The sequence below is a fragment of the Chinchilla lanigera genome, unplaced genomic scaffold (genome assembly GCF_000276665.1).
Source record: "Chinchilla lanigera isolate Chin_1 unplaced genomic scaffold, ChiLan1.0 scaffold00098, whole genome shotgun sequence".
Lineage (NCBI taxonomy): Eukaryota > Metazoa > Chordata > Mammalia > Rodentia > Chinchillidae > Chinchilla > Chinchilla lanigera.
Window position 1 is genome coordinate 478,435 of NW_004955499.1, and position 13,209 is coordinate 491,643.

A 13,209-nucleotide genomic window follows, 5' to 3' on the forward strand; every position below is an offset into this window, starting at 1 on the left:
CCTGCTCCGCCGCCCTCCCTCCGTCCGCCATGAGGAGGAAGTACACTCCCGCCTGCAAGGGTAGCGCTCCGACGGTAGGCTGTCACCCGGGAACTTGTGGACAAGGCTCTCTTCTCCAGTGTCAGTCTCATCTCACAAAATGATACTTGCATTTAAGCAGTTTGAACCTGGCTTGCCAGGTCTGCCCTGGTTTTCTTTTTTTTTTTTTTTTTTTGTTTTTCTCCGGTACCGGGAACCGAACTCACGACCTTGCGCTTGCCTGCCCTGGTTTTCTTAATGGACTTATGTGCCCTTCCTGAAATGGGGTCTCCTGTGTGCTCAGAAGCTTGCGTTTGTCGGTTTCCTGTGGAAGAATCGGTCCCCTGATGTGGGAGAACATCGTGAGCGCAGGCCGGGACAAGACCAAATGGAACAGCGAGAGTGCCAGCTCTTTCACAGGTCAGTGTTTGGGAATGAGGCAACAGGCTTCAATGTCAACATTTTCGTGCTGTCTCCATCTACTCATTCCAATTCAGGAAAATGAATACCTCCCATAGAGCCACTGTGTAGATGGAGAAATGCGTTACATCATAGAGATATTCTGAAAAAGACTAAAGGTGAAAGAAGAGCAAACATTCCATTTCCTTCAGAGAAGCGTCATACTTCACGCAGGATCAAAAACACCTCCAATGTTGAAGATAAGCATGTTGCCTGGCATGAGGACGGAAATGATTGCTGAAATGGACCCCACACCTGATCCGCTTGGTGATTTCCCAGTGATGAGGCCAGGACACGTAAGGACTTCATACTGTAGCTCTGCCTGCCGAGCTCGTTCCTCCTCACAGGTTGAAATTATCAGTCTCCAACATTTATATTCTGTGAGGTGTGGTGGCACGTGACTGTAATACCAGCAATTGAGAGGCTGAGGCAGGAGGGTTGCTGTGAGTTTGAGTTCAGCCTGGGCTATGTAAGCGAGTTCAAACCCAGTCTTCCCAAGTGGTGTCCAGACAACCACATTATCTGTGGTGGAATTTTCCGACATCAGATGCCAAAGCTTTCGCAAAACAGTTCTTCCTCAGCAAAACTGAGACGATAACTCAAAGGCCTAGTAACCTCTGTTACTAGTAACCTCTGGCTGTGACTTTTCCTCCTTAGCCTGCTGGGCAGGTTCAAGCCAGAGCTTTTCCACCAGCTATAGAGCATTTCTTTCTGCTTATTTCTCCTCTTAAATTCTCTTCAGTAAATGTAATTGATTTTTATGTTAGGTCCTCTATCTTATACACTAACTACAGTCATTTATTCTGTCTAGAAGCTCTCTTGACAGATCCTATAGGATTTTTACACAATCAGGATGGTGATAGGCTGAGTTTTACTTCTTCCTTTCCAGTTTGGTTTTCTTATTGCACGGGCCAAAATCTCCAATGCAGCATTGAGTAGGAGTGGTGAGAGCAGTGTTCCTTGCTTTCTTATCTTAGGGAGAAAAATTCAGCGTTTCACCATTAAGTGTGATATTCGTTGGAGGTTGTTTCTAGATGCCCTTTATCGGGTTAAAAATATTTCCTTTTATTTTGTATTTGCTCAACTTTCATCATGAGTGTTACCTGCCCAGTATTTCCCAGTGCTATTTCTGCATCCCTTAAAAGAATTATCTGTTTCTCCTTTAGATTCGTTGAAATGCTCTTAAATGCACAGTGCATGTAGGGCTGGTACTGCAGTGGTAAAAAGAATTCACCAATAGTGATTGAATATAGAAAAAGAACAATCAATACACCTCAAAAACAGCAGGCGAGTCCAAGAGAAGATCCCACACTCAGAGTGAAATGCTGGGAATTTGACATGTATTTGATTTTAATGTGACGAGGGGATCTTTCAGCATCATCCATTCTAAGAACACTCGCATCAGGTCCCGGTGGCCTTGATGACATTCCATCAGTTGTGTGAGTTACATATGTAAGCAGCAAAGACCAGCAGACTTGAGTAAAGGCAACATGGCATGGAATTTATAGTGCCTGGGTTCAGGTAGAACGTGTCATAAGTCTGTCTGCCCTGAACAAAGACAAGTGTGTCCCTTTTATAGAGATGGAAAGTGGGTAGGACGAAGCCTTAACAGACATCTGTGTTTAAAGTTTTCTGGCAGCCTTATATCCCAGTAGACAAAGTCCTTTAAATGTCACTTGTAAAATTTTGGGTGTCTCCAGATGTCACCAAGACCTGTAAAATTCCTTTTCCTATCTTATCTCCTTTCCTGTGTTTGTCGATGACAGCCGCCTTGCTGAGCTGAGTTCCCTGCAGACAGTGGTGCATGTGCTGACAAGCGGTTTAGGCGCTGGGAGAGTCAGCTCCCGTTTGAGACTTGCAGTAAGGATAGCAGGTATTGTTTGAAGACCAACATGGGGTTTTATTTGACAGGGTCCTGTGCCCTTGGCATTGCTAGAAGCAGTCCTTCTGGGTAAAACTAACAAATATGTAGAGATTGACTATTTTGAGGTCAACAGGATCAGAATAACATGTATATCTGTATGTTTTGGGACAGTATACTGGGATAGGAAAGAGGTGGTGTTGAGATATGTTGGATGAGGTATGCATAGTTTTTGTGTGTAGCTTGCAAGGAAGAAATTTCATGCTCTACTATTAGCTTAACCCTCAGCTTTTGTGTGGCCTCAAACACACTGGTAAGCCAGGCATGGTGGCGCACGCCTGTAATCCTAGCACTTGGGAGGCTGAGGCAGGAGGATTGCTGCAAACTTGAGACCAGCCTGGGCTACAAAGTGAGCTCAAGGCCAGCCTAAACTGCATAGCGAGACCCTGTCTCAAAAAGACAAAAACAAAACAAAAGAAAACAAAAAACCACAACACTGGTAAAAATAACCATGATTCTCCACAACATGATGAATTCCACTGATTGCCTTTCAAATGCTCACCCCCTGTATAGTCTCAGGATAATTCCCACTTGATCATGTACTGTTTTGTTTTTCACATTGCTGAAAAAGTTGTTCAAATTTCAAGAATTTCTTTCATGTATTTTCCCAAGGACTGTTTATCTGTAGTTTAATCTTCTGGGAACTTCTTGTCTCTTAAAAATCAGGATCATTTTGTGTGGTTTATTCTGGATTTGAGCTCACAGTGGAGCTCAGGGTATTCTCAAACTCACAGCAATGTCCTTCCTCAGGCTCCCAAGTGCTCCCAAGTGCTGAGATTAATTACTTGTGCCACCACAACCAGATATTGGTCTTTAAAAAAAAAAAACAAAACTGAGCCATATTAGCCTGGAAGAACGAGGTGGAAAATATTTCCTTCTAAACAGTCTAGAACAGTCACCTAAATAGCATGCTGTGCCAAATAACTGGAATTATTCGTTACTTAAATGTTCAGTAAAATTCAGTAGTGAAAGGATCGAGCATTAGTGGGGAGGTTTACCTCATTTATTATTGGGTACATTGCTTATTTGCATATCACTTTCTTCTGTGAACTTTGGATTTTTGTTTCAGGAAATGTGTGTGGTTCTTTTTTTTTTTTTTTTTTTTTTTTTTTAAGACTATAGAGTCTCGGTCTGCAGTTCAGGCTGCCTTGAGCTTGCTTTGTAGCCCAGGCTGGTCTCAAAACTCACAATGATCCTCCTGCCTCAGCCTCCCAAGTGCTGGGATTACAGGCATGCGCCACCACGCCCAGCTAATGTGTGCATTTTATCAAAGTTATTGAACCAATTTTGCTTAAGTTGTTCTAATCTTCTTTCATTCTTGGGTCCTTTTAAAGTCTGTACAATTGTTATTGATGTTTCCTTGTCAGTTTTTAAACTTATTCCCTTGTTGCCTTGGAAAATACTTTGTACAATTTGAATCCTCTTAATTTCATTCGGATTTGTTTTGTGGTAGAGTCTGCATCTGTCTTTGAAAATATTCAAAGTATAAAATTAGAGAAGAAGAAGGTGATGGGGAAGAGTGAGGGAGTAAAAGAGGGTGAAGTTAATCAAAGTACACACAAGTGGGGCTGGGGATTTAGCTCAGCGGCACAGCGCCTGCCTGGCAAGCTCAAGGTTGTGAGTTCAATTCCCAGTACCGGAGAAAAACCAAAAAAAAAAAAAAAAAAAAAAAAAAAAATTATAAAAAAAAAAAAACAAAGGGGAAAAAAAACAAAGTACACACAAGTAAAAAAAAGAAAATATTCTTCCATGTGCACTTGATACCACTACAAAATGTCATGTTGTTATTGTGGAGTGACTTAAATTTTTCTTCTTTCTACCAGGTTAAAAGAGGAGCCAGGTGTGGTGGCACATGCCTGTAACCCTAGCATTTGGGAGGCTCATTAAGGAGGTTTACCTTGATTTCAAGGCCAGCCTGGATGACACAATGTATTCAGTATCAGTCTGACCTGCATACCAAGACTATGCCTCAAAACAAAAAAAAGAACAAAAACAATAAAAGCAAAATAAAAGACAGGTGGTGAAATCTCTTACTCTAGTGGTGTATTTTTCCTTTTTTCTTTTGTCTCCTGGGACCAATTTTTGTTGTTATTGTTACCAAGAATCAAACTCATGACCTCATGCTTACCAGGTAGGTGACGTGCTGCTGGCTCTATCCCCAGCCGCTCAATTTTATTTCTATCAGTCTTCCTAGTTTTTTTACCCTTCCCTCCCCTCCTCTCCCCTGCCTTCTTTTGCCCTGCCCTGCCCTACCCTGCCCTGCCCTTCTCATGTTTCTTTCTTAGCTCTTTTCAGGTCCATCCAGACCCTTCCTGGTCCTGGTACATGGAAACGGCTCAAGCAGTGGTAGTGAAGGTCATGACTTACAGTTGCCTTATTTTCAATAAAGTTCTGTACGCTGTGTTTATAGAGCTCCAGTGTCTTTCTGTTCAGTGCACCCTGTTTATACAGTACTGTCATTTTTGCTGATTGTACTGTACAGTACAGAACTGCAGCTTTATGTTGTTTTACCTTATACTACAGGATGTCAAAATTATGCAAATAAAGCAAAGTCATCAAGTTGGAGTTTCTTTGACCATTACTTTGTTGTGAATAGGAAGTGCACATACTACGTACAGTTCCTCACTTACACAACCAATTCAGCTAACGACTCAGTCACAGGACTGTAAATCAGTCATTAAATGAGGACTGTCTGCTTGACTTCCAGTAACTCTTTTTGCCATGAATAATCTGATCGTAGTGTTTCCCTAACACTTGTATTTCCATGGTTGTTTCTATAGTTAAGTAAACAGAGAATTCACTTGGTTATGAAAGCACAAGTGCAGCTAAAACTAGATGCTAACACTCCTGAGCGCAGCTGGAGGGGCCATAGTTAGGAGAAGCAAAGTGGAACTCAGCACAGGCTCTCCTACTGGGCGCACAAGTCATTACATGAGGACAACGTCAGTTCATGAGCCCAGAACCGCCTGTCATGGTTTGGGGGATATTCTGCAAGGTGAACCATATGATACAGGACACATGGTTTATAAGATTACTTATAACAGTCACCCAAAGAATGATATGCAAGAGAGTGCAGGAAATCTGTCCACGCAGCTGAGGGCCTGGGTCCCATGGTGATGTCCTGCATGAGTCCAGCTGAAGGCCTAGAGCTCATAGCAGTGCCTCCCATGAGTCCAACTGGAGGGGCAGAGCCCGTAACAATATCTCACGCAGGCCTGTTTCACGGATCTGCGCTGCGAAGGCCCAAAGGTCAGTGGTGGAAGCTAGAGAGTCTGTGCCAGCGGGATGAAGGGTCGGTGCTAGTAGTCAGACCCCGCCCGACCACTTTCCTTTCTGTCCGTATGGACTTGCTTACTGAGCATTTCATAGCAATGGAATCATATGAGATGAGGTCTTTTGAGCCTGGCTTCCTTAAGAGCAGAATGTTTTCAAGATCCAGCCATGTCGCAGCACACATCAGCACCACATTCCTTTTGGATTAGGGGGCTTGAAGCCAGAGTTACTGTACCGATGAGCTGCATCCCGGGCTTTTTCCGTTTTCTATTTTGAGACAGATTCTTGCTGAATTGCCTGGGTGGGACTTAAACTTGTAATCTGCTTGACTTGGCCTGCAATTACAAGCATGCAGCACCAAAACTGGTGCATGTTTAACTTTATTTTGAAATAGAGTCTCATCTTAGCTCAGGCGCTTGCCTCAGCCTCCCAAGTGCCTGCAACTTTAGGCATGTGCTGTGACACTCAGCAGCACTTTAGTCCTTCTACGTGACATAGTATTTTCAATCAACATACCACATTTTATGTACTGACTCAGCAATTGATGGAGATTTCTTTGTTTTTCTTTTCTACTTTGGTTCTGATTTGATATGGAAAACACTGCTGTGAAAATTGAAATAGAGGTTTTTTTTTATGTTTGGAAATTATGTCTTCAATTTGGATATAAACCTAGAAGTAGAATTGCTGGGCCACGTGGTGACTGGTCTGCCACAGCGTTCTCCATGTGGCCGTACAAGTTGACATTCCCAACAGCAAGGTATGAGGGCTCCATTTCCGTTCTCTCTGGCACTTATTCATGTCCATCGTTAAGATTTTTGTTAAGGGAGAATGCGATGGCTTTCTTCGATGGGCACAAGCACATGCAGTCATGACAACAAACATCTTGCCAGGTGTGTGGCCTGCTCCCTCTGTCCAGTACCTCTGGATTTGGTGGGCGTCCCCACGCCAAGGAGATGATTGCAATAACCTGCATGACTGTATGGATGAGTTAAGAAAGAGCTCAGTGGTTTCTAGCTTAGCCCACCATTGCAAGGTAGCTGAGTGGCTCTAAATTATACTCTTAACGATCCCAGGTATGATAGAATTTTTTCTAACAATGCCACTGGAGCCTCTTTAAAGGCTCTAATAGGACCCCAGATATGGGATGATTATCTATGTGGAAGCCCTACTGTAGGACATCTTAGTAGAAAGGTCCCCTTATGCTGGGAACAAAAAACTCACTCCTATTCTCATTGGTCTAACTGTACTAAACACTTGGGGTGGACACCCCCGAACAATGTACACGCACAATAACTTTACAGGATGAAGATTGGTTTGCAGGAGTAAACTGCTTAAATGCAATTATTGTTTGGAGAGTGAGGTCGACGCTGCGGGAAAGAGTCTCGTCTAGAAGCTCCCGGGTGACCGTCTATCATTTGAGCTCTACCCACGCAGGCAGGAGTTTATTTCCTCCTCTTGCTCTACAGAGGGAGGGCCATGGAGCAGGAGCCAATCAGCGATCAAGAGCCCGGCTGCACGAACTGTCCAATCAGGTGAGGCGGGGTGGGCGGGCACTTCCGGTGTCATGGCTTCCCCGTCCTGAGTTCTTTGGGGAGAGTCCCTCGGCTCCCTAGTCCGCCTTCGGGGACCTGTGCCAGCCGCGGGCTGCGTGGGAAGGACCCTGGGACCCCGGGACGCCGCGCGATGGTGACGGGGGACGGGAGCCGGGGCGGGGTGCGGTCGGGGTGCGTCTGCCTTTTCCTACTCAGTGAATTCCTGAGTTTCCAGTACTTCCCCTCATTGCCGTCCTCATAACACATGTTGATAAGGACCGTGAGAATCCCAGGGAAGGCTTAACATTGCAGGCGGTGTGACTGGGGAGCAGGGCTTCCTAAGCATGCAGCGAACTCCTGCGTTGCACTCAGCAGCCCAAGCAATTATCACCTTAGTTATTTACGTGAGACCCCTACTGACGATTAAAAAAAGTGCTCCAGGTCTCCAGACTTTGCAGAGTGAGGTCCTGAACACAAAGGAGCGTATTAGTGTTACCTCGGGTGGCTCTGAAGTCGGGTCTCCAGTCTCACCCTCTGGGCTTGTCTCTCGGAAAAGGGATCTGAGAAGACCAGTGCAAACAAAACGGTGTTGCTGGTATTGCCAGAAGCTGTGCAAAGCCACCCCGGGAGAGCAGTGAGGACGCTCAGAGTTGAGTAAGCAGAACATGCTGTAGTCCTGTTTTATGTGCCGGGGGTCCCATGTCCATCCCATCCAAAGGTCACTGTGATTGGATGTTGATCTTGTTGCTAGAGGGCTGGCTTTGGTGGGCTAAACCAAACTAGTTTAGCAGATAGATTAGCTGTTCGTTTTGGGTTAGTGCCCTTGTTGAACGGGAGCTTAAAGGAGCAGGCCGTAGGTATGCAAACACCAGTGTGAAACTGCAGGCTGTCAGGGTGGCTGTTTGCTGTGACACAGAGGCCATTTCTCCGCTACTGCTTAGAGGACCCAGTGCCTTATCTAAGCCTCCCTGTAGGTGTCAGCTGTCCCTGCATTAGGAGAGTTTTCATTGGAAATAAGAATAATTCCCTGATCCTTGCAAGAGTCCTGTGTGATTGGCCAGGTGGCTGCTCCAGGGCAGAGCTAATTAGAGATAAGCAGAGCACAGTGATTGTCCAGTTATTTAATGGCCACCTGTCACAGGACTCTGTATTGACAATGACCATTTGAATCTCAGGTTATCAAACAAGTTTTCTTACCATGTAAGGTTTAAAGGAAACGGGGATTTTACAGACAAAGTGGTGATTTCGCACTGAAAGTTGCTGAAAATGGGCGAGCTTTGTAGGGAGTCACTGTAACTCCTTGTAGTACGGAAAGCTGCAGTCCTTGTTTCCTGAGGAAGTTCTATCTTGGCGTGCTATCCATGGTTCACAGCTTCTTCTGATTTTAATTCTCATCCACGTGGCATGTTACACAAACTATGTCAGGCCATTTTCCACAGGTGGGTGCCTTAATCATGAGGTAGCTAAACAAACTGTCTTTACAGTCAGACTATTTAATGAGGCCTTCCAGAGAGTTTAGGTGCTGAGGAAAATGGTGGGATGTTAGTATACTATTAATGTGGAAGGAGGTAGATTTTCTGTCAGAGGAAATAATTACAATAAGTCCATTTTATAAGACCCCGTTTTCTTTTTTCTTTAAGACCCCATATTTTTGTACTACCAGTTTTTTGTAAAATGTACATGTGCTTGTTTCACAATTTTTGGAATACTTGAGACCGACAGATACTTGGTTCTTCACCTGTCATAAAAGTTTGCAACAAAGGGCTTTCCAGATGATGCAATTTAGTCTGCCTGGCAACCGTGACCTCATTAAAGTAGCCATTTGGGTTAGATTGTGAGGCCACACTTCCACCAATGGTGTGCTTCCAGAATAAAATACGACTAGCTCACTTTGCTCTTGCCATAGTCTGGCTTAACTTCCCTCTGCAGAAGGAAATTTTACCTCACCAAAAAATATCGAAAGTTTACTTTCCTTTGTCCTGTTTATGATACCAGAGAATTCCTGCCCGACACCAAGGGAGGGGAAGGGGTTCTTGCTAAGGACAACTTGCTGAAAGTGCTGCGTGGTAAATCCACACTGAGAAGCACGGTGACCTGGGGCGTCTGCACGGACAGGGACCTGTGACACTGGGGGTGCAGGGAAGGGCACGGGCCGTCGTCGTGAAACCGTTGCTTTGTCCTTGCCCTGTTTCTACACACTGATGTCAAGTTGAAATGCTGATTGAGATGGACTCTGTATAACAGGTGCTGAAGCAGAGTAACTCCCCAGAGCGAGAGGCTACAGGCAGAAGAATGAGTAGGAGGAAAAGGAAGTTTTAATAGGGAGGAGCAAAGGGGAGAGAAAAGGAAATGGGGGACCTGAGCTCGCAAGAGGGAGGTGATGTCAGCGGTGACAGCAGTGCCCTCCTTCCCCTGAGATCGGATGGTTCTCTGTGTGACCGTAATTGAAGGATTGTGAGCTGCCTTGGCCTGAGAGGGTCAGAGGTCACAGGCCTGGAGAAAGCAGGGAGCCTACTGACAGATGCTGTGAAGATGTCTTCTGTTCTCACTGATCAGTTCACCCAATCATGCGTGAGGCAAAATGGGAAACAGGTCTTGTAGGTTTAGTAATAGGGTAGGTATCCTTGAAGTAAAATTGGAAAAGGTTTCTTTTCGACACAAAGATTCCAAGGTTTTTTTTTATGTTTTTTGTTGTCTGGGGAAGGAATGCGGGAATTTGGCCCTGAGCTACATAGTCTCCATTTCTTATTTTGATTTTTGAGACCTAGTCCTGATCCCTTGCCCAGGCTGGGAAGGGCTTTTGATGCTGTGCATCACCTCCTCTACTGCTGAGAAGACAGGCAGGTGGCATCTTACTAGTTCAAGTTTACGGTTATCTTCCCATCCTGATTGGCCGAGATTTCAGAGCCTGGCTTGAGTAAGCGTCAGAGAGGCCCGGTGGGGCACGCCTTTAATCTCAGCTCCTGGGAGACTGAGACAGGAGCATTGCAACACCAAGCCCGGCCTGGACGGTTGAGAAAGACGCTTTTTCAACATAGAGTAAATATTTTGGGACCTCTCGTCTAACATGCCTGAGGACCCAAGTTAAATCTTTACTACTGAAGAAACACAGAAAAATTACTGAGTGGAAATCTTTCAGCTTTGTGATTTGTTTACTCCTCTCACTAGTGATAGATGGTACACCTGGTCGTGGTGGTGGACAGCAGTCATGAGTCAGTGCTCTGTCAGCAGCTGGACACCCGGGTGCAGAGCCAGTGATTACAGTGCCCTGTACTCTATGATGTTCATGAGCTATTTAGTATTTTATTACGAATTTGTCTATGTGCTACATACATTCAGTAGAGATCAAGGAATGTGTGTTGAGCACCTAAAACAAGGCTTGGCAATGGTGTTTGACTAATTAGGTATATTTTGTGCATTTTTTTTTTTTGCACCTTTTTTGGGGGGATCTTTTTGAGAGAGGTTTCACTATGCAGCTCTGCCTGGCCTTGAATTCATTTATAGCCCAGGTGAGTCTCCAACTCACAGTGATCCTCCTGCCTCAGCCTCCTGAGTGCTGAGAGTAGGTATGTGCCACCGCCCAGCTTCGTGCATTTTCAGTACATTTTATTGTCAACTTCTTTTGGGTGGATCGCAATATTTTCCCTTTCAGTGGTTACATGTACAGTGATTTTACTGTAAAATTCCTCATCACAAATATGAAAATATGAGAAAAGCAGATATTTTCTTCAAGAGCTTACATAGAAAATGAAGAAAGAGTGCACAAAATGGAGGCATAAAAGAAAAAAAAATTGAAAAGACATAATTAAATTTTCCCAGGAACCCGTGAAACTCATCAAATTAGAAAGGCTAATGTTGGTTGGCTGTGAGAACGAGGAACCACAGCCCACAGGCGGAAGTGTGCACAGGTACACTAAGGTGTTACATGGGTACATACTCTGCGCACCAGCAAGACGCTCCTGAGCCCTGCGCGTCTGTGGCATTTTCTCAGATCTGCTTCTAGGGCAGCAGAAGAATGTGCTTGTGGCATTTTCACCAGAGATAGAAGTAGTGAAGCCTGCTTGCCCAGAACTGTGGAAAGCCAAATAAGTTAGGGTTGGGGTTTGAAATGGTTCAGTAACTCAGTTGGAAACCCACTGGGAAATGAGTTTGTGACCGAAATTTTTCTGATTCTCGCTTTGGTTGATGGCTAATTTTTCATTCTCCACCATCCACCTGTTTGTGACCTTTTTATTTTTATTTATTTTTGTTTGTTTGTATTTTTTCCTGTACCAGGAATCGAACTCACGACCTTGCGCTTGCTGGGCAGGCGCTGTGCCGCTGAGCTAGATCCCCAGCCCTTGTGACCTTTTTATAATTCTAATATATTTCTGACAATATTCCCACCATGTAAAATTCATTAAATGGTGATTCTGTTTTTGTTTTTTTTTTTTTTTTTTTTTTGCGGTACCAAGGATAGAACTCATGACCTTGCACTTGCCAGGCAGGCGCTTATGCCACTGAGCTATATCCCCAGCCCCGGTGATTCTGTTTTACATTCCATTTCTTTTACAGTATCCTGTTTAACAAAGGTGCAATGGTCTGCTTCTATAATGCAGTCCTTCCTGAAGCTAATAAAGGGATCAACAGTGAGGGCCAGCTTGGTTTGTACATCACAAGGCAATTGTGGAGAAGCTCGTAACTCCACTCTCCCTATATTTGTTCTCAGATTCATTTTATGTTTTCCTATTGCCTCTTTCCTGTTACTCCATCTTGATTAACTTTTCCAGTATATTAAGTTCTGTTTCATTGATTGCTCATTGTTTTTGATGAAATGTTCTCACTACGTATATTTCATAAAAGCTATATGAGTAACTGAAAGTATTTTTCCACAAACACTGACATCATATTGTGAAATCATTGGTTAATTCCATGTAACTCAGTATTCATTTTATGACTTCCTGTTGAAACTACTTTATTCATAGTGTGTTTGTCAGCTGGGCATGGTGACTCACACGTGACATCCCAGCACTTGACACTCAGATGCAGGAGGACAAGGACAAGTTTGAGGCCAACCTGGGTTACCTACTGAGACCAACCCCAGCCTGAACTACATAGTGAGACCTTGTCTAAAAAAGTAAAAACAATTTTGCATGAGAACATGAGTGAACTCATAGCAAGTTCAGGGGTAAACTGCATGTTCCCTGTACTGAAGTACAGGATTCCACCCCTCCAGTGGGAAAAGAAAACCAATTGGAATTGTGATGCACTTCCTTCCCTGTTATTTGTGCTACTTCTGTATTACAGTCTACATAGTCTTTATGTTTTTAATTGAAGGAAAATTTCTTATGTCACAACAGAATTTTTGGTAAAGGATAATTTTCTCAGGAACCATTTGTTGTATTTTTGTTATTCTGTTTTTTTGCTTTTGGTACCGGGAATTGAACTCAGAACCTCTTGCCTGGCAGGAAGATGCTGCACCACTGAGCTATATCCCTGGCCCCTCTCGTTTCATAAACAGTTTAGGTATATTTAATACCTGTTGTCTGTATATGTTTAAGTGCATTAAAAATAACAGCTTTTAATTGCATGTCTGAGAGATGGACATTTGCCACTTAAACCATCAACATGTATATCGAATGAGGTTGGTCTGTTCGCATCTGAGTGGAGATGTGTGGTTTACTACATGAATCTCAGAGAAATTTTACCAGATATTTCAAATTCTGTACTAGCTTCACACCAATACAACCTCCAGCTAAACTGAGCAGTTCTGGTCTTTAAATTGTGATCCCCTCACTTTCGTCTCTGGGGTAGTTTGGAAGTGTATAGCATTGTTCTCATCAACAGAAAATAAGAGGTCTGAATGTTATGGTGATGTACAAATTAAAAAGAAATTAAAACATGGGAGTAATCCATGAAATGGCAAATGCTCTCAGCAAATACATATTGTTAAATACCGAAATCAAGTCTGTCTTTCCTAGAACAAGCTCACCCTGCGCAGTGACGCACCCCGACGCCCGCGCCTGC

General features: G+C 43.9%; 1 protein-coding gene and 1 long non-coding RNA gene across 2 annotated transcripts in view; both read left to right on the plus strand.

Moving 5' to 3' along the window:
• Positions 1 to 36: 36 nt before the first annotated feature.
• Positions 37 to 4,963, plus strand: LOC106146855. The gene is made up of 2 exons (XR_001231455.1): positions 37 to 773; positions 4,222 to 4,963. It is a non-coding gene; the product is annotated as an uncharacterized LOC106146855 (long non-coding RNA).
• A 2,270-nt stretch (positions 4,964 to 7,233) lies between these two features.
• Positions 7,234 to 13,209, plus strand: part of LOC106146854 (zinc finger protein 709-like) — a 22,012-nt gene continuing 16,036 nt past the window's right edge. The window contains exon 1 of the mRNA XM_013505572.1: positions 7,234 to 7,357. Coding sequence (XP_013361026.1) covers positions 7,355 to 7,357 — 3 coding nt within the window. The 5' untranslated portion in view covers positions 7,234 to 7,354. The remainder of the gene's footprint in view (positions 7,358 to 13,209) is intronic.